Below are 27632 nucleotides of genomic sequence, written 5' to 3'. Positions count from 1 at the left end.
TTGATTTTCAATAAATTCTTGATTGTTTTGAAATCTAAAATTTGCAATGTTTCAAAATTTGCAATTTTTCAGTATTCTGAACTTCTAAATTTCTAAAACTGAAAACTGTGATTCTGACGTTCTTAAAAACTCTGTGACAGTAAAACAGTCAGAAAAGAAAACATTAAATTTATTTAATTTAGAAAAAGTACCGATTTAAACCCAATTTTTCAACCATTTTCTCGATTTTTTATACATTTCCGATTGGCTTGAAGACATCTTGCAAATCTTCCCCAACTTCGGTCCTCTTGAAAATCTTTCCATACCAAACAGCCTGCAAGTATCCACTATTTAATAATTTCCGAAATTTTTTAAACTCACGAAACAGTAAGCCAATGTCATCCCAACAACGGCTCCGACGATGACGTCACTCCAATAATGTTTGTTATCCGCAATGCTTGTTGTGCAAGTTACAAATCCATAAACCATCAGGAGTACTTGAATGATAGAAACCATTTTCGTTTTCCGGAAAACTGACTTCAGGCGGGCTTCCATGTACAGAACGATCCAAAAAGCACAATACATTGTAACTGCAGACTGTCCGCTGTAGAAACTTTTTCGAGCTTCCTCAACATATTTCGGGTCCCCCTGACATTGATAATCCATCACATAGACATCGACGTTGAAAATTTCGCACTCTACAATTGACAAAGGATTACAGGCCACGAGAAAATAAGGGCGAAGACGTCCAGTGGCTCCTTTAACAAATCTGACGAGAAGCTCATTGGCCACATATCCAATCTGACTGTATCCTATAATCGATAAAGATTTTGAGATCGGCACATGAAAAATCTTACCTATCAACGTGAAAACTGTAACCAAGAAACTGGAAACTGATCTCGAGCCAACCCGATAAACCAGATTTGTAAACTTCTTGGGACCCAGAATCCAGTGAAACGATTCGATCACAAAAAATGAAACATTCATGAATGTAATGCAAATCATCCGATACTGAACCCGAGTGAGGGTGTTTGGGTATGGACGAAATCTTATTGATTGGTCGTTACAGAAGAATCCTCGTTTGAAAGTTCCCATACTTTTAATGGAGTGCCAACCAAGGAAAACTGAAAATACATTGATCAATTTTTGACATTACAATGATAAACTTACAGATCCCGTAGAGCAGAATAGTATTAATGATTGTTCTCCACAAGTTGATATGGACCACTTGGTTATTACGACTGAATACGTTCATGTTTCTTTTCTGATTAGAGTAAAAACCTGGAATTTCGGAAATTTTTTTCAAAATAACGAAAATGCTGAAATGCGAAAGAAGTTGCAGAAAATTTTAAGTCTTTTTTTTCAAAATTACCGTACTTTCTCTAACAGAAACTCGCCCAAACAGTCAACTTCGTGCTCATATGTCTCATTCCCTGTGCAAGGAATATAATACTAGTCAACTGATTAAATGTTTTCCTTGATATCAAGAATAATGTGACAGTTGCTCACTTTTCGGTATCTTTTCCAGGGGATGAGATATATAAGCTCAAAGTAGAAAGTTTAAACTCTATTACAGTGGATACGGTACAACTTGTGTTACGAACAAAATATGCAAAAAAACGTCAGTTCAAAAAAATTTTCGTCAATTCACTATGATGACTAATACGTGTCCGATCACTGGATGACCTTAGGCCTTGGTCTTTGATATTGCCACGTGGCTTTGGATATCTACAAAAAATCAATTTTGACCGAAAAAACGTTCAAAAGTGATAAACAAACAATAGAGTGACCGAGGCACGGCGCCATAAAAACTGCGTTTTTGAATAATAATACAAACTGTTTTTTTTTTAGATGCAGATGGTTTGCCGGTGTCTTCCGGTACCCAAAGATACAGATTATTTCCCACGGCATATTGAATGGCAAATAGAAAAAGGTACAATAGGAGGAGCCGAGGTTGGAAAGAAAACTGATCATAAAATTGGAATCCATAGGATTTTTATTGCCTTTACATCGAGCAGTTCTCATAATTTAAATCCAATTCATTTGGTTTTCCAATTATGTGTAAGTTGAGTCCAAGTTTATGCGTTCCACTATATAATATATATAAAACCATTAAAACCTTTATTAAGAAAAAAAAATATGGACCGAGTACATTTTATGTAATTTGTAAAGTTAATTTTACAAATTTAGAATTAATGAGAAAATGAAATGCAAGTGTGGTGAACTTAAAGAACCAAAAAATGGAGAGGGGAAAGTGAGAATTAATTACAATTAATGTTTCAGAAACTAGCGTGTCAGAATCTAAACAAGAGATATCGGGAACTGAATGGGGGTGGAGGTATGAGAAGATGAGTTGGATTGTTGAGAAATCGCGGATAGAATAAAATTTGTTCCTTCTTCGCTGGTAGACGAGTCATTATTGAAGAGTAGAGAGTCCTTCTTTTTACGCATTAGATTTCTTTCTTTTACCTGCAAATCGTCGATTTGACTGAGATGGGCAGGTATTTGAATTTTTCTGCTTACTGTATCAATAGGAAAGATCCGAAACCTTGATTTTAATCTACCTATAAAACTCTGATAAACGCTAACTTTATATGTGCAGTTAGAGCTCAGTTTACTGGTTGCTTCGAAAGATATCGAAAAATTGACAACTGATAAAATACTTGTCAAAATTTCACCAACATTTTATCAGTTGTCACATTTCTGATGTCATTCACAAGAATCGAGATAATTAAGCTCGAAGTGAATAGATTGATGGAAATACCGTAATCCAATTTTTCTAGCTTTCTGAAAGTATTAAAACTGGTTTTCTCAGAAAATCTTTCTTTGAATATCAACAACGTTTTTTCTCTCAAACTTGGGTGAGCTTCTATTACAGGCTGTAGGGTATTTACTTCTCCATCCTCACCTTATACTCAAGCGTAGAGTGAGGGACTCCAAAAAAGCTTCCGGCACGATGCACGGTCATCTCCCCACGACGAACACTTCTGACGGCCTCATCCAACGCATTCTTGTCGTATTTTCTGAAAACCCTTCACTTTATTTTCAGTCCATCTAAGTTTAGGCTTCCAACCTATACTGTCCTCTTTTCGGCCGGCTTCTCTTCCATTCATCTGTTCCGTGAACTTTATGTGCTTTCTCTGGTGTTGGCGTGGTGGGTGTGTCAGTTTCAACTGTTGTGACGGTCATTCCGTTCTCCGCTGGGACCACGCCAGTTTGAGTTTTGAACAAGTTCTGCCAGATAGACTCAAGCCACTTGGGATCCAAAGGGGAACTTGACTTCTGGAAGAGGAAGAAGAATTCGTTTGCGTCATGGAATACATTTTTTTGTTGGAGGGTTAGCTGGGGAGCTAAGTGTTTGATTTTGGTTGAAAAAAAATGAAATTAACATTTTTGGAAATTTTTAGAAAGAAAAACCTGGAAGTTGTAACCAACTACCGTAACAGAAGAGATCATCCTTTGAACTCAATTATCTCAATTTTCATTAGAGATAACAAAAACATGTCAACTGATAAAATGATTGTCATAATATGATCCAAATTTTATCAGTTCACAAAATTTTGATATTCCTCACAGAAATATGGATAATTCAGCTCAAGGTGGGAGTGCATGATAACGTTCTATACGATCCTTTACAGTAATTGAATTTAGAGAAATTTATAAACTACAATAATAGAAGCCTACCATTCTTTTAGTTTTAGCTCAATTATTTTGCTTCCTGTGATAGACATCAATAATCTTCCAACTGATAAAATGTTTGTCATAATATCAGCCAAATTTATTAATTAAGGGATTTTCGATATCTCTTAAGAAACTATAGATAACTGAGCTTGAAGTAAAAGGCATTTACGATAATTTTATTTAAATAGACACCCATCGAAATACCTTTGACTCCGGTGTATCTTCTGTTCCCTCCACACTGCTGTTTGTGCTGTCAGGTGAGCTTGGACACATTGAAGCATGAGGTGACGATGAGGATGAGTCAGACTGATTGCCGAAAGAGTCCAACATAGCGGCGGCAGCAGAAGCCTCGTCACATCGTTTCTGCTCGGCCTCGGCTCGTCGGGCGGCAATCTTGCCCCGACGAATTTTTGATGGAATCGCTCCTTCTGCCTCGAGCTTATAGATTTTGTTTCGGAGAGTGGAGCGTGGGATACCGTATACCACAGAGGCTCTGGAAAGGTGTATTGATTGATTGCTTATGAAAATGTGTTTGATAGGAAAGAATACCTTCTGGTTCCAAGTTTGCCTTCTCTAATAGCATCAACAGCCTGCGTCAAGTCTTCAATAGTATAGTTCCTTCTCGAATTGTTCAATTTGTTATCATCTGGAGATCTAAAAATATGAAACAACGCTTATATCCAAGTTCAACTGGAGGTCACTCACTTTTCGGCTGTTGTCAATTCCTCATCTTCGGTTTTCATGTCACCATTGCTCAGTGCACCAAGCTTTTGAAGCGCATTCATTGTCTAAATTTTAATTGGTGTCGTGAAATTTCATGTCCAACAACTCACTTTATTACTCAAATCCAGCGGGTTTTCTGTTATGAAACTGCGAGCAATAGCGGCATATTGTAATTGCGGTTGTAGTTGAGAATTTTGGAATTGGAGCCAGAAATTAATGGCCCATGGATTTTGCAAGAGATGTGGAAGTAACGATTCGTTGAGTTCTGAAAATGATGGACATGAACATCAAGCAACCTAAGAACATTCGAAAATTAGGGTTTTATGAAAAATTGAATTCGGATATCTGAATTTTTAAAAGGTCTAAAAAAGATTAACTCACGTCGATCCAGAAAAATATTCTGCCAATTTTCACTTGCACCTTGCATCACTTGCGAGGGAGAGCTCAGAAGATTAGCGATACTTAACCGATTTGTGGCGTACACTGAAAACGCAAGATTCTCACATTTTTTGGAGTAATTTGGTTTGGGAGAAAAAAGTGCTCAACACTAATAATTTATGAAATCGGAAACCCATTTTGTAGATGAATTTGAAAGTTTTGGAAGAGTGCATGAAGAAATTAGATGAATTTTCAAGATATGATACCGGTCAATAAAATATACGAAAACGTATTGTTCAGTTGATTTCTGGTCATTTTGACCATTTTCGGGAGTCTGCTTGGCTGTTAATTTTTTGATCACTTGGAGTTTTGGGAAGAATCAAAGAGACCTAAATTGAAAATTTTGTATTGACAGAATTTTTGGAAAATTCCTAGTTTTTTAGCTATTTACCGATTTTCGAAACACATCTGTTATTTACGTTTTAAGTACAATAAAAGGCTAAAAAGAAGTATCTTTAAAAAATCGCTGTAAAACTATGATTTTCCAGGAATTCTGTTAATGCAAAGTTCTCAATCAGGGTCTGTTTTACAGCCTTCGAAACTTTCAAACTGTTCGAAAACGGGACAACCGAGCTTTAGACTCTGGAAAATTGTCAAAATGGTCGAAAATATAGCTCATTGACAAGTACTGTATGTTACAAAAACGGTAAGAATGTAACACTAAAAAGTTATTGATGTTCCAAAAAACTTTCAAAATTTTCAGAATTAAAACAAAAGAGAATTTTTTTGATCTTTCTATTAGAGTCTGTTTCCGAACAGCATTCCCCAATACTTATTCCTATTATAATCCCGACTGCACCTTAATTTCCGGAAGGTATAAAACGTTTTTTGGCTCTAACTACGTAAAACGACGCGTTCTGGTTAAACTTAACCGAAAAACTGACTCTTTGCCTCCTAGGTTGACTTTGGTCAAATAAAATCAGAAATATAATAGTACACGAATATTTATGTCAGTAAATAAAATGAGCGTTTGGGAGCACCTGCTCTTTTAAAGACTACAAATAGATAATCCCTAAATTTGAGTGACTTCTTCTTGTCCTTCACCGCCTTATTCAGGTGTGTATCATCTTTTGAATCAACGTTCCATTTACTACATCTCTCTAAAATCCCCCTCCTTCTTTCTACAACGTCTATTAACTCACTTCCTTTGTATTGGTCCTGATTATCCGTGGTCATAAAATGAGATGACACCGCCAGCGTCGGTTTTGGTTCGCTATTCATTGGGTTGGCAATTTGTGAGATTCTAAAACCACGAAGATTGAAAATGGAGAATGGGTGGATGAATCAAGGGCAGAAACACGAAAAAACATGATGATAAGAAGAATTAGGAATCAAAATTCTTGAAAAAAGGATTAGCAGAAAAAAAAGAACCTGAGACAATAGAATTGTATACGTTTAAAGTTTTCGGGGGAATGAAAAAAGAGATCTCACGATGTTGGAAGTCGAATGAGCTATTTTAGTTCAGGATTTGCTCTAAAATTCAAAATTGTGATCTCTATGTTATTGTGATTCATTCATCCAACTGTACAAAACCCTGAAACACAAAATGACGTGAGCTCGAGCTGTTTCGAAATAAATTTTGAGAATTTTAGGAACCGGAAACATTAATATTGAGAGCAGGAGCACACTCCCTAAAAAATACTTGTTCTAAGTGCGTCTAAGAGTCTGAGGCAAAAAATCTATGTGAGAAATTTTGAGCACTTTCTCTTTTCTTCCTTTTGACATGAACTTTTAAAAGATTACAATGCAAATTTTGTATTTACACACTTTCAAACATTTGTATCGTGTAATCCGAGAATATTTTTTTCGAAAATTCGATTTCAAAAAAATTCATTGTACTTTTTGAAATTTTTTCTTGCCAGAAAAATAAGAATTGACCCTTCACACCGTCATGGATTTTAAGGGGCGCATAAAAAGTGTAAACCTGAATATTAGTGACTTTACACTAAGTACTAGTCATACCTGGCTCTGATTCATTTTTTATACACTACCTGGGACCGAGACCCCCCTCCTGAGCTGTCAGAAGCAATCTCTGTCTACACATTTTCACGTTTTTCACTTTTTTTTGCTAAGTCCCATTTGGCATTAGTGACCAATTGTTTAGGTGACCTTCCAAGGAATGCCGACTAATGAGCAAACAATCGATATGAATGGGCGGAACTCCTTTGCTCCCCCTCTAATTTAATTTAGCTAGGTTTCGCTTTTTTCTATAAATCGAACACGATGAGTAATTTTGACTCATCTTATTCTTTCAGTTCCGGCAAGTTGAGAAATTTCTTTTATCTATTCTTTTATCTTACCGATAACAAGCTGGAACTGACATTGCGTTTTTGTTAAATTAGTGAAGGTGAGCACAAAAGAGCATTAGACGTACTGTAGTTCATTTTCTAGCCAAATATGAAAATTGGGTTTTTTTTCTACAGAGAGAATCTTCTAGCTACTGTAGTTTTTGAGATGGCCATGGGAAAAAAGGGGGCATGGGTAAAAATTATGCCTAAGTGAAGATTCACCCATTTTTTCAAGTTTTGGGGTTATTTTCACAAAAATTTCGTGCTTTGAACATTTTTCATAATTTTTTTTAAATTTTCAGTATATGTCATTTTTTGTACATTTTTTATAAATTGTTTTGTTCCTAAGCCTAAATTAATCAAATATTAGCTTAATAAATTGAAATTACACAGTTACAACAGCAAAAACAATGTTGTTCATGGAAAAAACGAGCTGAACTGAACTTTTTTCGAAGTTATGAATTTTCATGGAAACAAGCGCAAAGAACGAAATTTTCATAAAAACAGTGGCAAAACTTGAAAAAATCGAAAAATATGAACTTAGGCATAATTTTTACCCATGGGCCCCCCTTTTGTCTTGCGCCCCCCCCCCTTTGTCATAAAGAGCCGAAAATTTTGCATTGCAGAGTTCTCTGAAAATTCCTAGTTTTTCAGCCAATTGCCGATTTCCGAAAAGACGCCCATTTTTTTCACGTTTAAATACAAACACGGGTCGATAAATGGTGTCTTGCAGAAATCGGCTAATAGCTGAAAAATTAGGAAATTTCGAAAAATTCTGTGAACGCAAAGTTTTCAAGCTGAGTCTGTTTAACACTGTCCAAAGTTTTTATAATGGTCGCAAACCAGACAGTCGTGCACCAGACTTCTGAAAATCGTCAAAATGGCCGAATACAACTTCATATTGACCGTTACCGTATATAATCCCCATCGAAAATCTCAAGAACTACAGCTAGAAAATGCTCCCCTGGGTATGAATTTCGACTAGTTTTGAAAACGTAACACAGGCCAGGCCGCAAGGGGGTTTCCTGAAAGTCTTGTTTTTAATTAGAGCAAACCCGGCGATTCGCCATCTCCTTTGCCCCCTTTGTGTATTTGTGTGTGTGCAATGCGTGGATATATAATTGGCGCCCGCCTTTCGACACTACCCAAAAAATTCTGTAATCAATTGTGCGTATCTCTACTATTTTTGCTTTCGTTTTTCCTAATTTATTTCGCACATCGTTTCTTCGTTTTTCCGCGTAAATTAAGGCGCGAGACACACGGGAGGATTCACCAAAAAATTTCGCGATTAGTTTTTTTAAAGAACCTAGGGGAATGAAAGTAGTGAAAAAAATACAAATAAGGAAGTGGTAAATAGATCTGAAACAGATAGAGAAAGAGCCTATAAATGGAAAAAAAACTGAAAAGATTGGTAACAAGGATTACTGTACCCAAATTCTTACCTTATTTTCAAGCTTCCAGAATTGAAGCCTCAAGAAGCTTATACGTGAACTTTGAGCTCAATTATCTCGGTTCCTATAAGACTTATCAAAAATTTGTCAGCTGATAAAATATCGGTGATATTATGATAAACAATTTATCAGTAAAAGCTTATTGATGTCATTGAAAGGAACTGAGATAATTTAGCTCAAAGTTAGAATATTGTGTAAGCTTCTATTAAGGCAGATACGGTAGGAGAAAATTCAAAAATTCGGAAGAAAACCTCTGTCAAATCAAACCAACAAATCTTTTGATTTTCTTCAAAATCAAAAAATCTCCACCTCCCTTTTTATCTCTAAAAATATTATCAACAACACAAAAACTACCGTAATCACGTTGAATCACCACCACCTCTGGCTCACCGAATTGCAGCTTTGCTTCCAGCGGCTCGAGATGAAAAAAAAGAGTGTCGGGTCACAAGTTTCGAGATCCAACATTTTTTTTCTAACTTTTGTTCTCATTTCTTTGCCGCCCTTCATGCGAAACGAAAAAAAATCTTTTTTCGCCGCATCCGAAACCAAAACCCAATCTCATTACACCCCACACATACACCCGCTGGTGTGGCACCTCTCATAATTCCAATGAGGGGTGCTGATAAATTATGGACACCTCGCCTTCTTCATTTTCGCAAAATACATGTGTCTAATATACTTTAATTTTACGCGCCTCCTCTCCATCTTTCACACCATATGCTCACTTTCACAAAAATATGTACAACATTAGGGAATAGTAGAAGAAAGCTGACAGGAGAAGTTATCTAAAATTCAGGAAATTTTTCAACAAAAGGCGAAAACACAAAAGAAAAGTCGAAAATTAACAAAATAGGAGTAAAGGGGTACTGTAACTCTTACTCCTCAGAAAGAAGACTGAGAAAAATGAGCACCACCCGTGTGGCAGGGCGGTGTGTCCCAGCCAGCCTAATCTTCTAATTAGGAAACGAATTTTCAGGAATGGGCGGAGCACCGGAAAAAAGAATGAGATGGAAAAGGAGCGGTGTGGGTAAGATGATGATTCGGGGACGGTGGCAGCGGGGAGGGCTTTGAATTCAATCAAATTCGTTACTTTTGGGTCTTAGCGCGTCGCGCAAATTGCTTTTGGTGAGAAGGAAGCTTGAGCATAAGAAGAGCATGCTCAAAATAATGAATTGCTAGCTACATGACACTAAAATTCTAAAAATTCTGGTTTCAATGGAAGAGGAAGCCAGTGAAATCACAAAAAAAACCATGAAATTGGGTTTGTTGGGCGGGCGAAAGATAGGGGGGTGCGGGTTACTGTAACTGTATGAGCCATGATGAATCATTTTTGTGAACAATATGAGGGAAAGATAAAAAAAACGAGGAACGGAACTGACCAAAAAGTCTGCAGGGAAGACCGTCCAATCAGAGTTTATAGCCCCTCCCATTTTTTTGTTGCAGGTTTTAGTTTGTTTTTGTACGCCCACTAGAAATAGGCGGTTCAGAAGTAGATAACGTAAGTCAGCAAACTTCAAGCATTTGTAATTCTTATAGGAACCATCTCATTGAATTAGTAAAACTCGAATTATGGAATCTTCCACTTCAGCGTCTACTTTATAAATAATCGAGGTACCGTCCCATATACAGTACCGGCCATGGAAATATACAAAAACGTATTTTCGATTGATTTTCGGCGATTTTGACCATTTTGAAAAGTCTGGAACTCGGCTGTCAAGTTTCCGATCTCTTTCAAGTTTTTGGAGAATGAGAAACTGACCTGGATTGAAAACTTCGCATTCACATCATTTTTTGAAAATTCCTAGTTTTTCAGATGTTTTGAGATTTCTGAAAAACAACTTTTTTGGACCTTTGTTGTACTGAAAACGTGAAAAAACAGGTTTTCTCAGAAATCGAGAAAAACTGACAAAACCAAGAATTTTCAAAAGATTCTGTGAATGCAAATGTTTTAATCTAGGTCTGTTTTACATCCTACAAAATTTTCAAAATGATCAGAAACTTGGCAGTCAAGCTCCAGACTCTTGAAATAGGTCAAAATGATGTTTTTATGTATTTTATCATCCGGTTCTGTAACCAAATTAGACAAATTCTAGTATTTAGTTCACAAATATTCAACCTACTATCCCAAAACGTTTGATCTACACATTTGCTCAAAAAATCTAAATCCGAAATATGAAAAATCGGGTCGTGGGAGCTTTAAAAGTTTCAAATTTTCACACATACTTTTTTCGCGCAATTCAGTTTTTCTCGCATCTCACAAATTTCTAGTAGTCCTTACAAGCAAATGCACTAAAATAGTTGGATGAAGTTTCGGAGAAGGGGGGCCTTATGGTTTTGAAGGTTGTGCAATCGAATGGAAAGAGACAATTTAGGACCAGCATGGTGGTGACAGGCAAAAGTGTAAAAATGTATGGGGAAAGCGTCAAAAACAGGCCACCAAAATTGTTTCATGCTCTCTCGAGATTTTAGAAATAAAGCTTCCAAGAATCTCCGCCCCTCCCACACCTTTCTGCCGCCAAAAGGATGCGTCCCTCTTAGGAAAACATCAAATCTAGCACTTAATCTTGCTCTCTATCTCGGCCCTCCCCTCATTAATTATTAATACTTATTATGTATAAGTGAGAGTGTGAGGAGGGTGCATCAGTCTCATGTAGATGCGGTGCCAAGATTCGGGCTAATCGTCCTTTTCGCAATTATTTTCGTAGGTGGAAGACGAAGGGAAAGCGAGGGGGAGGAAAAGTAGGATGCTGCACATCCCAAGTTGAATTCCGTGTAAAAAAAGGGGAAACGAAATTTTTGTGATGATCGAATTAGAATGAACTCTCAAAACTCTTACACCCTTTTTTAGGGAGGCTAACATCACTTGAGAAATTTTTCTCGAAAAATTTTTAGGCAATCTGCACGAACTTCACCGGAAGGGCACTAATGTGAAATTCTGTGGATTTCTAAATTTGAGATATGGAACTAAGGACGAGCAGAGTGCAAGTTTCCGGATTGATAAAAGGGGAAGGGCGGTTTTGGAGTAGAGAAAGATATTTACATTTGGATTTTTCGTGTCTTCTACAGGAAATCGGATACGTGTCAGAAAACGGGGAAAAAGAATGCAAAGCGCAATTATTTCTAAACATGAGTGAGAAGTGAACGGATGATCCATGCTGAAATTGGAGATAAGTGCAGAAAAGGTTACTTTTCTGTTATTTGCTGAACGTTCAGAAAAATGTCTAATAATGTTTAGGGAGCTTTGTTTGAAGATCAAAAATCAGTTAAATTTTGAACCAAGTTCATGTTGATCTTAAATCCAAAACGAAGTTTTTTGGGTTGCTGGTTCTAAAGGACATGGTTTGGGGGAAAACTGAAGAATTTTTTCTATCAAAAAATAAGAATCGTTAGAGAAGAAGAGACATGCGATTTTTGGAATTCTCTTGGAACTACGGTATGTATGACAATGTGTAGTGATTGAGGTTCAACCAGAACGTTGGTATCGTCTTATTTATATGACATCGGTCTGCTTGAAGCTAAGCTGGTAGGGATGCGGCACCTCAAAGTTTGGGTCCACAAGTTCAACTCCTCGAGGTACGTTAAACGAAATTTGAGAAATTTTTTTTTATCATTGTCTCTTCACTTTAAATTCAATCTAATCCGAGCTTGGACTAAAAACGAATGTATTTATGAGAACAAAGTTGGTTTAAATTGTTGATCAAAATTAAGCGATGTTAGGTTCCTGTAGCTATTACAAACTAATTTGTCTTCTAGTTCCAAATGAAGTATTCAGTTTGGAGGAAATCTATGAGACTGGAATATTTTAAAGAACAGAAACAACTGAAAAACAACTACAGTGAAACCTGTAATAGAACTGCCTTCAGACTGTCAGTACTGAGCTCAATTGTCTCAATTTCTATTCACGATATTTGAAATGTGTCAACTGATAATATATTGTTGATATTATGATAAACAATTAATCAGTGGACAACTTTTACACATCTTTGACTGGAACCAAGATAAATTGGTACAATGTTCAAACACAACAGGTTTTAATCAATTGATTTTTTTTCCCGAAATCACAAAAACTGAGAATGTCCAAGCAGAAAAAAGAGTTGGAATCATGGGAATGATTGAGTTGGAATCATGGGAATGAGCATTATAACCATTATCTTAAATTTTGAACTGGAAAACCTAACTTCATCATAATTAAAACCAAAACCTTTTATACTAAAATTTTGAATAATTTGAGGAAAAAGTTTTTTTTGCCAACCTAACTTTATTTTCGACGAAAATGGCGATGCAACACAGGATGTCTTCTCCTCCTTTCTTTTTTGCCTCAAAATTGGTTGGCGAATTAAAAAGTGGGCACACCGAGGGGTGCCGAGAAGGGGGCGCGGCCCCGTAATAACCGTCAGGCGAAAGAAAGGCAAAAAAGATAATTTCAGTTAGGGTATGAAAATTCAGTGAAGCATGTGTGAGAAGATCGCTAAGATGAGGCGAAATATGACAAAACTTTCAATTACAACGTTACCCATTTTCATTTCACTCACTCCTTCTCTCTTTTGGATTGTCTCGGGATGGGTTGAGACAATGTGCTAGTGGCCGGGCAACTATTAGAAATGAGAGTGTTATTCAAAACAATTGCCGAGTAGTATTTCCACCGAAAAGACGCTGACTCAATAGGTCACGCAAAAGTTGTTTTGTGAGAAATGGGAAAAATTTTCAACTCGATTCAAACATAATTGGCTCATCTGGAGGACTGAGGAGTGATGGATTACATTTTGGGACAGTTCTGTCGTAATGGTCCTCGAATCCAGGGTTGGAATCTGATTAGGCGTCGATAATTTTAAAGCTACAGTAACCTGTAACTTTAAACTTTAAAAAAAACTCTCCAAATAAAATTTTACCTTTTACATTTCACAAAACTTGCATTATAACAGCGTCTGCAATTGTAGTCCCCCCCTCCCTCTCAAAATTGTTAGCTAAAATTAGAAACATTAGTACTATTTCAGTGAAAAACTTTTCAAAATCGTGCATTTCTGAAGAAAAAGTTGTTGGAATTTTGCTTAAAAACTTGTATCTGAAAAGAAATAAAAGCTGGTTTTTCTGATACAGGTTCTACGGTATCACGTTTTGACTTTTTCAGTGAAGAATAGTCAAATTTGAAGTTCTGAGAAATCAGTACTTCAGGAAAAGAAATATTTCAACGAAACTTTGTTATTCAAACGTAATAGAAAAAAGAAGACATGAAATATGTGTTAATCACAATTGGAATATCAACCTGATCTATCGTTCTGGCAAGACACAATTTTTCCCACGGGAAAGTACCCAGAACATGCACCTAGCAGTCTGTTTTTCAGATTTTTTTGAAACTATTTCTTATTCAGTTAGGTCTTGGACATTTTTGATGCACTTTTCGAATCGAATTCATGGATGATTTTTCTTTCAAAAATTGAATTTCTGTTTTTTTTTGTATTTCTCAATGCAATCCAATAAAATCTGAACTGATTTCTCAGAACTTCGACATTGACTATTCCTCGCTGAAAAGTCAAAATGTGATACCAAAGAACCTGTATCAGAAAAAAATTAACATTTGGATTGAGGTAAGTTTTTGAGAAAAATTCTTATAAATTCTTGCAGAAATGCATGATTTTTGAAATATTTCTCCCTGAAAACGTACGAAACTATATAGTTTTTAAATGACAATTATGAAACGGGGGGGGGGGACTACTATTACAGACGTCGTTCTAAAAAAGTCGAGAAAATTTCAGGGTTTTTGCATTCTGCATTCTGCATTCTGACATGCATTCTGACATAAAGTTGGCTATTGCAGCTTTTATAAATGACAATGGTAAGTCACCGGAGCTCAACTGCTCGAAACGCGGTCACTCCAACAGTGTACCCACAAGTTCAACTCCTCGAGAAGCCTATATGAACAGAACTGCGCGAATTGCTATTTAATACTCGCATTTTTCAACCTGCCCATTTTATCACTTTTCTCCACTTCTTCCCACAAAAAATCCCGATAAATTTTAGAGAAAATCCCAAAACAGGATCACGATTGTTTGAGTCATAACCTATCCCCGTGGATTAGTGTTCAAAATTGCGTACTTTTCGATTTTTTTTCTATTTAAGATCATAACGCAAAACTCTCCGTTTTTATTGTTGGACACAACTTTTTTGAATTTTCTTGTTGCTATGTGAATTGTTAGTGTCCTTCAATTACTGACTCTTTAAAACGATCAAAATCCCTTACCAAGCAGCAAATTATTGTTCAGGTCCTTCTAAAAAAATTTATTTCCTTCAAAGAGCAGAAATTCGAAATTCAATTGATTTCGTTTGGATGTTCGCGGCGAGACCATCTAGAAAGGCTGGCAGACGTATTGTCGGAAAATTTCGCGTGTCGATTTACGGTTCCTCACAAAAAATTATTACAGTAGTGAACGCAACTTATTTCTATGAATTTAGTGGGACTTTCTGAACAAAATTTAGATTTCTTGGTATGGAAGTTATCGCTAGCATCTCTAGAATTTGTTTTCAACGAAAACCCAAACTTAATCGCAAAAGTAGCTCGAACGAGACGAAAGTCTGAATTATTACGTTTTGTCGCGCTTTTCCGTAGATCAAAAAAAATCGATGGTATTCAAATTCTCTGGTGTCACTTTTTAGAATTTGACAATAATTTTGTATTGCCCTTTTTTTCTGGTTTCTGTTTTTCGGTTGATTTTCTTTTTTTTTTCTCTCAATTTCTCTCTAAAAATTGTTTTTCCGAAACTCTACAGTTAATCAACAAGGTAAAGGTGTCACAAGTTATGTTTTTCACCAAAAGCTCAGAATTTAATTCATCACATGATTCACATGACGGAAACTCCATAGAAGGATTTGTACGTTTCCCAATCTATCTCTTGTTTTTCTTACTTTCATCAAGAAAATTGAGAAAGTGCAGGCAAAAACCCTATGTTGTTTTCATTTCATTTTTCTCTTCATCTACATTTTCTTCAAATATCGAATTAACTTAGTAACGGCACCGTCCAATAGTGGGCCGTGAGTTCAAATCTTGAGGGGCTTGTATAAACGAAATTTTGAGAAAACTTTTTTTCGTTGTTCTCCCACCTTTGAAATAATAACTTATGTCGTAACCAAACATTTTTAAATTACCGCAATTTGAATTCTTTAAAATCAGCATATTTACTTATTGAGTCGCGAATGATTTCACTAATGATTTAAAGAAAAATTATGATTTAAAGAAAAAAACAAGAACATCCAGGGAGGGTGACAGATGTTCGAATAATTTTGTGCCGCTCTTTTTTGCTGGCATCAGTTTTTTGGTTGGAGTCGTTCTCTTCCATCATTGTCCCCCCTTTTTTTGCTAAGAAACTCATTAGTTGATCGAAAAGGTAAAGGTGTCATAAGTTATGTTTTTCACCAAAAGCTCAGAATTTGACTCATCACATGTATCCCAAGACGGAAACTCCAATGAAGACTTTGCACTTTTTCCACTCTTTCTCATGTTTTTCTAGCTTTCAACAAGAAAATTAAGAAGAGGTGCGGCCGAAAACTTTAACTTGTTTTCATTTTACTTTTCTCTTCAACTACATTTTCTCCAAGTATGAAATTAATCTGGCAGCGAAAAATTAATCTAATAGTGGGCCGCATATTCAAATCTTTGAGGGGCTTGTATGAACGAAATTTTGTGAAAACTGTTTTTCACTGTCCTCCGACTGTTAAAACAAAAATGTATGTCGTGACTAAAAAAGGTTCACATCAGATTTTTAATTACTACACTTCAGGTTATTTATAATTATCAGATTCCCTTATTCAGCCAGGAACGATTTCGCGAATCATTTTGCAAATGAAGAAAAATTAGGTTTTTCGTCAAAAAGCAGAACTTCGAATTTCAATTGGCGCAATTTGCTGGGACGATCGCGACAAGACCTAGGCAGGGTGACAGACGTTTGTATTAATATATTTTTGTGCAGCTCTTTTTTGCTGGCGTCTTCTTTCCTGTTAAGATCGTTTACCTTCTTTATTTTCCCTTTCTCCGCTTTTGGAAATTTCATAGTTAATCAAGTAGCTAGAGGTGTCATGAGTTATATTTTCCACCAAAAGCTCAGAATTTGATTCATCACATGATTCACAAGACGGAAACTCCATAGAAGGTTTTGCACTTTGCCCACTCTTTTTCTTGTTTTTCTTACTTTCATCAAGAAAATTTAAAAGAGGTGCGGCCAAAAACTCTAGGTCGTTTTCAATTTATTATTTTTTTCTTCAACTACATTTTCTCTAAATATCAAATCAACCTGGTAGCAGTGCGATCCATTAGTGGGCCGACTTTGAGAGGCTCGTGTTAACTAAATTTTGTAATTTTTTTTTCATTGTCCCCCCCCCTCTTTTTAAAACAATCTTGTATATTGTAATTAGCAAAGATGCAGTTTTTTAATTAGTGTAACCCAGATTCTTTAAAGTTAGCATATTTTCATATCGAGTCGCGAATGATTTCACGAATGATTTTGCAAACGAAGTAATATGTTTTTCGTTAAAAGCAGAAATTATAATTTGAATTGGCGCAATTTGCTGGGGCGATCGCGGCGAGACCATCCAGGAAGGGTGACAGATGTTCTCATAATTTTGTGCCGCCTTTTTTTCTTTTTTCTCAGTTTTCCTTTTTCTGCTTTCGAGAATTTCATAGTTAATCAAGACGTTGAGTTGTCATGAGTTTCGTTTTTCACCAATAGCTCAGCATATATCTAATCACAAGTTTCCCATAACGGGGATTCCAGAGAAGGCTTTGCACTAGTATACCTCTTCATTATCTTGTTTTTCTTTTTTTATCTAGGTTGTGTGAGTTTTATTTTTCTCTCCATCTATCTTTTCTCTCAATTTCAAAGTAATCTTTTATCAATCTTTTCTTTTAAATTTCACTTTATCTTTTCTGTTTTTCCACTTTCTTTGTTATCAATCATTTTTTTTTCCTGTTGTTTTTATTGATAAGAAACTGTATCGTATCTTCTTTTGAATTTCGATTTTCACTTTTTCTCAAATCTTGTGAGACATTACAATGCGGTTTTGAGAACTTTTTTCTGTGTTTTTCGGATGTCTGTAGCTGTAATTTTCGTTTTGAACAGCACCTTTTTTTTATCAGAACTGCAGAAATGGAGAAATGAAGAAGTCTAATTTTTGTTTAAATTTTCTAATGATATCATATTGAACGCAGACAAATTTTCTTCATTTTTTGTTCGATTTTCTTTGGATCCACCTTTGCATCGCAATATTTCTCTATAACATATAACGTTTCATCGTATCTCTCATCAGGATTTCTCCCAAAAAAACTAATTGTCCTGCTTGGCCGTAGCCTCATTAACATCTCAATCTGTCCACTATCTCTTCCGAACATCATCACACTCAGCTACATATCGCGCATGGAATGTCTCCCTCTTGTCTTGACTCATATTAGACTTACGTTTATGCCTCTTCACGGCCCCACTTGATTTCTGCCACCTTCTGCTAATCCACCCCTAATTTACTCTCTGTATCCTCTTTTGTTTTCCATTGAGCCGACAATTAGGTTGACACTTGCTACCGGTGTGTCTTCCCCCTCTTCTTCTTCCCAGCCTAGCATAAACCACGCGTCTCCGCCCGCTTGCTTCGCTTCGATTTTCCCCCTTTTTTGTCCTTTCAACACATTGAGCGCATATTAATGCACATACACATATCTCCTTCCTCCTCTTTTGGCACTATTACGCCACCCTCCGGTCCATCCCTCTTCTCTATTCAGTGTTATTCTTCTTCTACTCTCGTCGTCTGACGCGATTCGGCTCACCAAGAACAACACACGCACGTCTGGTACACTCTTCCCTCGTTATGACCTTTCTTGGAGCTGTGGCCCTTCCTATCCGTCTCTAACCTATCTCTGCTTCTCTTAGAGTGCTATTCATTACAAAAAGAAGACTTGTTGTGTGTTTTTGTCAGTTTGTTTGCGCATTCTTCCGTTCTTCTTGTTTCCGTATCGTTTTTTTAAAGAAGTTCTCTTTTCAGGTACGTAGCTACTTAGAAAACGATAAGGATAGGATGGATTCCAAGTCGCCAGAAGAAAAAGCCAGCGCGAATTCCACCCAAACGGATGATGTCACGAAGACAGATTCGCTATCCACTTTGTTTGACTCTGGTGCTCCAGTTCAGGCCAATACGGAGGAGATTTTCGTGGAAATTGGTTATGAACGGGCTGAAAAGGCAAAAGCAACGGTCGGAACTTCAAGCCCGAATGACCAAGCGTCTGAAGAAAGTCTCTTCCAGAAGGATCTCAAGCAAGTCATGGAAACGACGGAAAAAGAAGAGCAAGTTGGAGTTCAAGACAAGATAGAAGATGTTGAATTGCTAAACCCCGTCGGTAGAGACGTAGATAAGGTAATTTCCAAAGAAACCGAATCTCTGGAACCAACTGCCAATGATGAAATCACATCAAAATGCGACTCCGGAAGTCCAAAAGGCGATTCACGGGAAGTTGTTGTGCCACGTTCGGAAGGTTCGATCTCGCCAGCATCTCCATCACTGGTTCACGAAGATGTAAGTTGATGTTTTGAATACTTTACTATCTAAAAAATGTATTTTGCAGCATACCAAAGAGCTTCTTGATGAAACCAAGGAGAGAATGGAAGATCAAGACGTCGTTGGAGAAGTCGTTGATGAGGAACAGAAAGTCTTGAATGAGGCCGCCCGATTGAACCCAATCGGCCATTTCGTGGTGTCTGAGAAGATTCCGGATTCAGTAGATAAACTCATTGAGAAAAGTCTTGAAGAAGTCATGGAGTCAAAAAAGACAGAGCATCACGTGGCAGTATTTGAAGTTCAGACAAAACTGAAGATATTGGAACAGAGAAATCTGCTGGGAAGGACCTTGTGTTCGAAAATCAGTTCAGCTCGACAGATGGACTATCTTTGCAATCTGGAGAGAATCTTGCCGAGAAGAACCTTGAAGAAGTCATGGAGTCGGCCGAGACACAAGATCAAGTGGCCGTTTACGTTCCGGACAAGACTGAGGATATTGAGATGAAAAAATCTGTTGGTGAGGACCACGAAGTCAGCAATCTACAGTGCTACACAAAATGATGCTTCCACCCTTGTACCGAAACACCTATTTAGGCCAATGTTGGTGAAAAGGTGTCAACATGAAAAACAAAGGTCTCCCTTCAAAACCTACGTACAAAAAATTTGGACCCATCACCGTGACCCGGAAAAGAGAAACCAGAAAAATTCCGAAAATCACGTTTTGGCCGATCCACAAAATGATGCTTCCACTCTCACAAAGTGAGATTTTGGGGGTTTTGAAGCTTTGAGGAGATCTTTTGAAGGCCTTAATTTAAAGAGTTTTGAGTATCTGACCCCCGTACACTGAGACTTTAATACATGGTTACTAAATTGCGGAATCCGGATATCGAATTTCCGTATTTCTGGATTCCGGAATCCAGTTTTCCGGATTCAAAATTCCGGATTCCGGTTTTTTGGATCCTGGATTATGTGTACTGAATTGTGTGTACTGAACTTCGGAATATGCACTCCGGATTCTGTATTCCGGATTCCGGATTTTGGATTCCGGTTGTCCGGATAAGCTTTTTGAATGAATTCAATCGTAACGAGAATCTGATATTCAGGTATTCTTAACAAGCAAACATTTCAGGAAGTTTCCGGGAGGGTACGAGAGCTTCTGAGATTCTGAAAAATTCGGAATCAACTTGGGATTTTGAAAGATTTTGCAGGATTATGAGAGGCGATCCAGTGGATTCGTTCTGACTATCACGACCTTCAGAAACAAAATTTAAGATTTTTGAGAAGGTTTCAAAGAAGAAGGCGTGATGGTATGGGCGGCAATTTTATCGGAAGGTTCGAACAAACTGAACTTCGTTTCGAAGAAGATGAACAGAATCGACTAACAACTCTTGGTCACGGAATCCTGACTTTTTGAGGAAGAAGCAGAAATCGGAGATTCGTGTTCATGAACGATGGTCTTTTCGGAAGTTGTGGTAGTCATAGCGGAATCAGAGGTCGCCTCTCATAATCCTGGAGAATCTTTCCAAATGCCAAGTTCATTTGGAATCCCTCAGAATCTCATAAGCATTCATAACTTTCAGGAAATTTCCTGAAATGTTTGCTTGTCAAGAATACCTGAATATCAGATTCTCGTTACGATTGAATTCATTCAAAAAGCTTATCCGGACAACCGGAATCCAAAATCCGGAATCCGGAATACAGAATCCGGAGTGCATATTCCGAAGTTCAGTACACACAATTCAGTACACATAATCCAGGATCCAAAAAAACCGGAATCCGGAATTTTGAATCCGGAAAACTGGATTCCGGAAACCAGAAATACGGAAATTCGATATCCGGACTCCGCAATTTAGTAACCATGTATTAAAGTCTCAGTGTACGGGGGTCAGATACTCAAAACTCTTCAAATTAAGGCCTTCAAAAGATCTCCTCAAAGCTTCGAAACCCCCAAAATCTCACTTTGTGAGAGTGGAAGCATCATTTTGTGGATCGGCCAAAACGTGATTTTTGGAATTTTTCCGGTTTCTCTTTTCCGGGTCACGGTGATGGGTCCAAATTTTTTGTGCGTAGGTTTTGAAGGGAGACCTTTGTTTTTCATGTTGACACCTTTTCACCATTGACCTAAATAGGTGTTTCGGTACAAGCGAAGGGTGGAAGCATCATTTTGTGGAGCACTGTAGTTAGTATGGAAGATCTCTTGGAGAATATTGGGCATTCAGGAGAATCAGAAGAGTCCGGAGAGAGCCTAGTCGAGAAGATTGCTGATGGTACCAACATGTCTAAGGAGGCAAAAGATGAACAGGTGGAAACTGATGACCAAGTTTTCGATTATTTGTCTTCGGAAGCTAACGATCATGAAGGAAATCTTGAAATCCCAGAGAAGCTCCAAGCAAAAGATGATGAGTTTGATGGCGGGAGCATCGTTGAGAAAGTGGAAACTGGAAATGAAGAGAAAGAGGAAACTGTCAAAAGTTCTGCTGAAGACGTTGCACCAATCTCGGAACTATTATCTCCAGTTGCCCATGAAAATGTCAAACAAGACAGTCCGCAATCCGAGGAGAGATCTGAATCTCCACGTTCGTCAGGTAAATCTTCACGTTCGCCAGATGCTCAAGTGGAGGAGGATGCGGATAGGAATTCTTCAGTTGGAAGTCATGGTTCGGAGATACAGAAACATGTAAGTCAATTTTTAAGAAAATATAAATTTTTAGAAATTATTTTTCCAGACTGTCCCGATTTTGGAACAAGGTGACGACGCACCCGCGGAAGGATCCAAAGAACAGAGCAATGAAGGAACCGTGGAACCAAACGAGAAAGTTTACGAGCTCATGGAACCAAGCTCAGATCACGAAGCGCAAATACAAAAAAAGGTCCAGGAAATTGGAACATTGTTGATTCCAGCAGAAAATGATGATTCTGAGCCATCTTCGACATCACCTGACTCGAAATCTCCGGTCTACAACGAAGTGAGTTGAATCTTCGCAAAATGTACCTTTTAGAATATTTTTTTCCAGCCAATCCAAATCCTAGACCAAATTCCCACAGCCAACATGATGGAAGATATTGGAACGAAGAAGTCTGTTAGCGAGGACCAAGAGCTCAAAGATCCAGTCAGTATGGAGGACCTCTTGGAGGATATTGGGAAGTCAGGAGAATCGGTGGAGCCTGAGAAGAAACTTGCCGAAAAGATTGCTGATGGTACAAACATGTCGGAGAAGGCAAAAGATAAACAGATGGAAGTTGATAACCAAGTTTTGGATCATTTGGCTTTGGAAGCTAACGATCATACTGTCACCCGTACTGGCTTTACTAAAGAAATTGGAGCAATCTCGGAACTGCCACCTCAAGTCAACGACGAAGTGAGTTGAATTTTTGGCAAATTTATCATTTAGAATATTTTTTCTAGTCGATCCGGATCCCTGCAATGGACATCGTCGACGCAATCAATGAACATCCCCAACAAAACAGTCCGCCGGCCAGAGAGAGATCTGAATCCACAACTTCGGCAGATGAATCTTCAAGTTCGCCAGATGATCAATTGGAAGAGGATGCGGACAGGAATTCTTCAGTTGGAAACCATGGTTCGGAGATACAGAAAGATGTAAGTGAATTTTTGAGAAAATATAACTGTTAAAAATTACTTTTGCAGCATATTCAAGTCATGGAAGAATGTGACGACGCACACGCGGGAGGATTCAAAGAACAGAGCGAAAAGGGAACCGAGGAACCGAACGATGACGATTCTGAGAATGTGGAGATGGACGAGAAGTCAGTGAAGGAAGGAATCGAAGGACAATCAAGGAAGTTGGTAGATCCCGAGGAGCGCGTTGTCGAGACGATTGCTGATGGTGTCAATGTGCCAGTTGAGAAAACAGGTGAACAGATGGAAACTGATGACCAAGTTTTGGATCAGCTGGCTTCAGAAGCTAACGATAATGAAGCAAAGCTTGAAAAAGAAGACGTCGGTGTGGACGACAAGATTGTGGAATCCACTGCCTCGGAAGATAATAAGAAAACAGTTTCGCAGCCAGTGATTGCCATCTCATCTAGCGCTCTAGATCCGCACATGGAGAATGGAGGAGACTTCACGGAGAAAATGGATGCTAGTCATGAAGAGAAAGAAGATACTGTTAGCCGTACAGGCCCTCCTGAAAATGTTGGTCCAATCTCAGAACTCTCATCTACCGACAACAAAGTGAGTTGAATCTTCTGAAATGTTATCACTCAAAATACTTTTTTCAGCCGATCCAGATGGACACAGTCGACGGGATTAATGAAGATATCAAAATAGGCAGTCCGCCGGCCAATGAGAGATCTGAATCTTCAATTTCGTCAGATCAATCTCCATGCTCGTCAGATGGTCAATTGAAGGAGGATGCGGATAAGAATTCTCCAGTTGTGAGCCATGATTCGGAGAAACAGAAAGATGTGAGTTGGTTTTTAGGGAAATATAAAATGTTGAATACTATTTTTTGCAGTGTATTCTAATCATGGAGCAATGTGACGACGCAACTGTTGAAAAATCCGAAGAAGCAAATGATAAAATTCACAAGCTCATGGAACCAAGTTCAGATCACCAAGTGCAAGCACAAAAAGAGGAGAAGGTAGTCGGAACATCGTCGATTCCATCAGCAAATGTTACGGAGCCATCTCCAACATCATCCGAATCGAATTATCCGGTCTACAACGAGGTGAGTTAAATTTTCAAGGAGTTTATGCTTTAGAATACTTTTTCCAGTCTTTCCAAATCTTTGGACGAATGGACGAAGCCGACGGAATCAATGAAGATGTCAAACGGGACAGTCCAGCGGCAAAAAATCTCAACGACGCTGTGAAAGTCCCCATCCTGTCAGAAACCTCGTCTCCGGTCGTGAGTTAACCTTTTAGCAACTGTAGCACATGAAAAACTTTTCCAGAGTGACCGATCTGATTCTGATGCGACGATAAGTCTTGAAGATATTGATATTTCCGTTGAAGGAGAGAAGCTAGAATCTCCCAGTTCGTCGGATCCAATACTCCTACCAAATGCTGACTCGAAGGAGGATGCTGATGTGAACTTGCCAGCCAATTCGGGGGATACACAGGAACCCGAAGAAGTAAGGATTTTTTAGAAAATATAACACAACAAAAACAATCTTTGCAGCATCCAATCGTGGAACAATGTGACGACGCACTTGTGAGAGGATTCGAAGAACCGAGAAAAAAAGGAACCGAGAACCAAACGATAAATTTCACGATCTAGTGGAACCAAGTTTGAATCACGGAGCGCAAGTACAAAAAGAGGACCAGGAATCCGGAATGTCATCGATTCCACCAGCCAAGAATGCTGAGCCCTCTCCAACATTATCCGAATCGAAATTGCCACTCGACAACGACGTGAGTTGAATTTTCAGAAAGTTTACTCTTCAGAATACTTTTTCCAGTCTTTCGAAATCTTTGGACATATGAACACAGCCGACGGAATCAATGAAGATGTCAAACGGGACTATCCACAGGCAAAGAATCTCGAAGACGTTGGGAAGATTCCCACTCTGTCAGAAACCTCGTCTCCGGTGGTGAGTTAACCTTTCAGCAACTGTAACATCCAAATAAGCTTTTTCAGAATGACGCATCTAAAGATTCTGATACGACTAGAAGTCCTGAAGATATGGATAAGTCCGTTGAAGGAGAGAGGCTCTACTCTCCATGCCCGTTAGATCCAGCACCACCAAAAATGACTGGTTTGAAAACTGATGCGGACTTGGATGCTCAAGCTGGGAATTTGCATTCGGAGATACAGAAAGAAGTGAGTTGATTAAAAAATATATAGCATCTCGAGAACTATTTTTGCGGTGTTTACAGACCCGAGAACAATGCACCGACGCAGTCGAGGAAGAAGCCAAAGAACCGAACAATGAAGAAACTGAGGAACCGAGCTCTGATGTTTGCCAAGATGCGGAGATCCCAGAACAAATTGTAGATGTCGATGACCGAGTTGTGAAAGAGAGAGAACCTCCAGCCAAGAAGGCAAAGATTGTGATTCCAGATCCGTGAGTTGACGACGACCTTATTTTTTACATGACAAAATATTACAGAACACCAGAAACAATGAGGGCTATGATGGAGGAGGAAGGTTCCAAAGAACCGAGAAGTAAAGATTCACAACATGTTGAGACAGAAGAGAAACCAGATCACAAAGCAGAAAAACAAAAAGAGAGTGGAGGCACCGACACACTCTCAACTTCAACAGAGAATGATGTTGAGAAAGCCCAGAAAGTTCTGATCCCTCATCACTCATCCAAAACTTCACCTTCAGTCGGTGAAGAAGTGAGTTGATTAAAAAAATATTGTGAAAATTCAAAAAATTTTTTCAGCAAGCCCCTGATTGCCAATTAGCGGTGGTCCCGGAACAGGTTGCTCCGCAATTGGAAACGCAAGAAAAACGTGGCAACGAAGTCCCTGCACCTCTTCTTCAGGATGAATCGATGGACACTACGAAGCCATCGTCTTCCGCGGCCGCTAACCGAAAAACTGCTCGTCAAGAAGAATCTGCCGATGAAAGGGAGCCGCCAGCTAAAAAGACCAAAATTGAGATTCAAAAGCCGTGAGTTGATAATATCCTTATTTTTCTAAATGTGAAAATATTACAGGAGAGCAGAGACAATGGCTGTCATGAAGAAAGCTATCGAAATGTCTCTCCTATACGATCATCCAGAAGAAGCTTTGTTGAAGGTGAGTTTTTTACAATTTTCAGCACAAATAGTTGAAAATGATTCATTCCAGGCTCTCGGAAAGTTTGGAGGAGATACAACATTCATGGCTAAGGAGATCAAGAAGGTTGTTGTTATCGGATTCGATCCAGTCAGTTTGCGAATGCTGAACGGAGTCGAGAATTTCTTGAATCTCAAAGCTCTACCTCACGCTTCAATCTCCTTCGAGGCTATTGCGGAGGCAACTTGCCATCCGCCAGTGATCGAAGGAGAGGTCCTGACAGAACAGCCCATCAAACTGTCACCAATCGAGTATAGCGGCTTTGTGCTGGGGAAAAAGGGAAAAGAAATTTCTAAACTCGATTCTGCGACGACTCAGTTCCTCTTCGTCCTATCTTCTGACTCGGAGGGTCTGGTTCTGGGGCCAATGCCACCGTTGCCCACCAAGAAGGGAATGCTATTCTCCAAAGGAATGGAAACGGACCTCGCTTCAGAGGAACAACGAAGAGTCATCCGAAGACGTCTCGCTTCAACAGAAACCAGCCAGTTGGCACAGTACGTGAAGGTATGTTGAGTGAGAAATTTTTCGCCGACTTTCGATAAACGTTTTTTTTTTCAGAAAGGAAGGTGCCATATGATTGTGGCATCACACACAGATGAAAGAAAGGATCCAACAGTCGGAGAAGTTTTGGAGGCTCTTGAAGCAACTCCCTTCAATACGGAGGTTCTAGAGATGCTCCGAAAAAGTAAGTTTTTTTTAAATCAAAAAAAAACCAACTCAATACTAAAATTCGATACATTTCAGATCCAACGGTTCTTCCCAATTGCTCCTTCGTGGACCGAGTGCTCCCAGTCTGTGAGGACTTCTACCATCGTGTCACCTCCATGTTAAAGCCAAAAGATTATAAGAAGCTCTTCATAGAGTTGGACGGATTCGATGAGGTCACGGTTGTGGATAATCTGGCAGCGATTATTCAACGAAATTTCAAAGCAAACCAACTACTTAAGGGGTATCGAACCTCGAAACCATCTCAAGGAGTCGCTTTATTCTTCTACAAGAAACAAGAAAACGGCGACATGATGGAGAGGATGCACGTTCTCTTCTCAAAGCTTCGGAAAGGAAACGTCGTCGGAGCATTCGCGATCCTGACCGTCGGAGCAAACAAAGACTTCAATAGATGCGGAATCTTTCTGACATCATCAGAACTGCACAGCCAGAATACTGCAAACATCGATGAGGATGACGCAGCCAAATTTTGGGAGGAGTTCAATGATGGTAAAAACGTGATGACTGGAGTGAAAGACGACTGCGACTCACAAAGCTTCATATTCCTTGTGTTAGATCCGGTGAACTAAATGTCCATTCCCCCTATCTTCATTTTAATTCTGATCCCAATCAATTCTCAATATCTCAACACATCATACTCATAATTTCTCCCCATTTCTTCTCTTTTACATCTCTTCAACAATACTGCGCAATAAATGTGTCAATCCATTTTTTCTTTATTTTGTATATAAAATTCGAAGTTTCGAACCCAAGTTGCCTCATTTTTCAGCGTTTTCAGAATTCAAGATGTCGTTTGGTTTGCTGAATAGTTTAAAGAATTTGAGGGGGGACCAAATGAGGAGTAGCTTTGGAAAGTGAGATTTTTAGAAACTTTTTCAAGAAAAAAATTCGGTTTACAGGTTGATAGACTAAAATTTGAAAGCATCGAGTGCTGACTAAAACTTGAGTTTCAACGTCTTCATCAGATCGACGTCGGTATGAGCTATGGAAGTAGGCCAATGTGAGTTTTCAAAGACTTCAGATGAAAAAATATTACATTTTCAGACTGTCGACTAAAATTTGAATGAAA

At 38.4% G+C, this 27632-nt stretch overlaps 3 protein-coding genes across 3 annotated transcripts; 1 reads left to right on the top strand and 2 right to left on the bottom strand.

The window, feature by feature from the left end:
- Positions 1-229: 229 nt before the first annotated feature.
- Positions 230-1234, bottom strand: CBG04527 (the record flags this gene model as incomplete). The annotated part of the gene is made up of 4 exons (XM_002644107.1): positions 230-313; positions 361-791; positions 837-1103; positions 1150-1234. The coding sequence occupies 4 exons, from the start codon at positions 1232-1234 to the stop codon at positions 230-232; spliced, it is 867 nt and encodes a 288-aa protein (XP_002644153.1).
- Positions 1235-2280: 1046 nt separating this feature from the next.
- On the bottom strand, positions 2281-6042 carry Cbr-mbr-1 (the record flags this gene model as incomplete). Its single annotated transcript, XM_002644108.1, has 9 exons — positions 2281-2448; positions 2888-3002; positions 3053-3261; positions 3865-4153; positions 4210-4314; positions 4366-4448; positions 4494-4648; positions 4765-4866; positions 5964-6042. The coding sequence occupies 9 exons, from the start codon at positions 6040-6042 to the stop codon at positions 2281-2283; spliced, it is 1305 nt and encodes a 434-aa protein (XP_002644154.1).
- Positions 6043-18610: 12568 nt separating this feature from the next.
- CBG04530 lies at positions 18611-27132 on the top strand (the record flags this gene model as incomplete). Its single annotated transcript, XM_045239268.1, is given in 24 exon segments — positions 18611-19105; positions 19155-19329; positions 19350-19376; positions 19392-19604; positions 21232-21764; positions 21814-22053; positions 22102-22446; positions 22494-22688; positions 22737-23282; positions 23330-23515; positions 23566-23778; positions 23826-23957; positions 24004-24183; positions 24231-24263; positions 24377-24463; positions 24511-24642; positions 24690-24872; positions 24929-25116; positions 25162-25393; positions 25441-25670; positions 25717-25798; positions 25850-26341; positions 26396-26522; positions 26582-27132. The coding sequence occupies 24 exon segments, from the start codon at positions 18611-18613 to the stop codon at positions 27130-27132; spliced, it is 5817 nt and encodes a 1938-aa protein (XP_045092684.1).
- Between the last annotated feature and the right edge of the window lie 500 nt (positions 27133-27632).

Source organism: Caenorhabditis briggsae (assembly GCF_000004555.2).
Source record: "Caenorhabditis briggsae complete genome, chrX, whole genome shotgun sequence".
In the NCBI taxonomy this organism is placed as follows: domain Eukaryota; kingdom Metazoa; phylum Nematoda; class Chromadorea; order Rhabditida; family Rhabditidae; genus Caenorhabditis; species Caenorhabditis briggsae.
The sequence above is the reverse complement of the archived record's forward strand: the minus strand, read 5'-3'. Positions and strand labels throughout refer to the sequence as shown.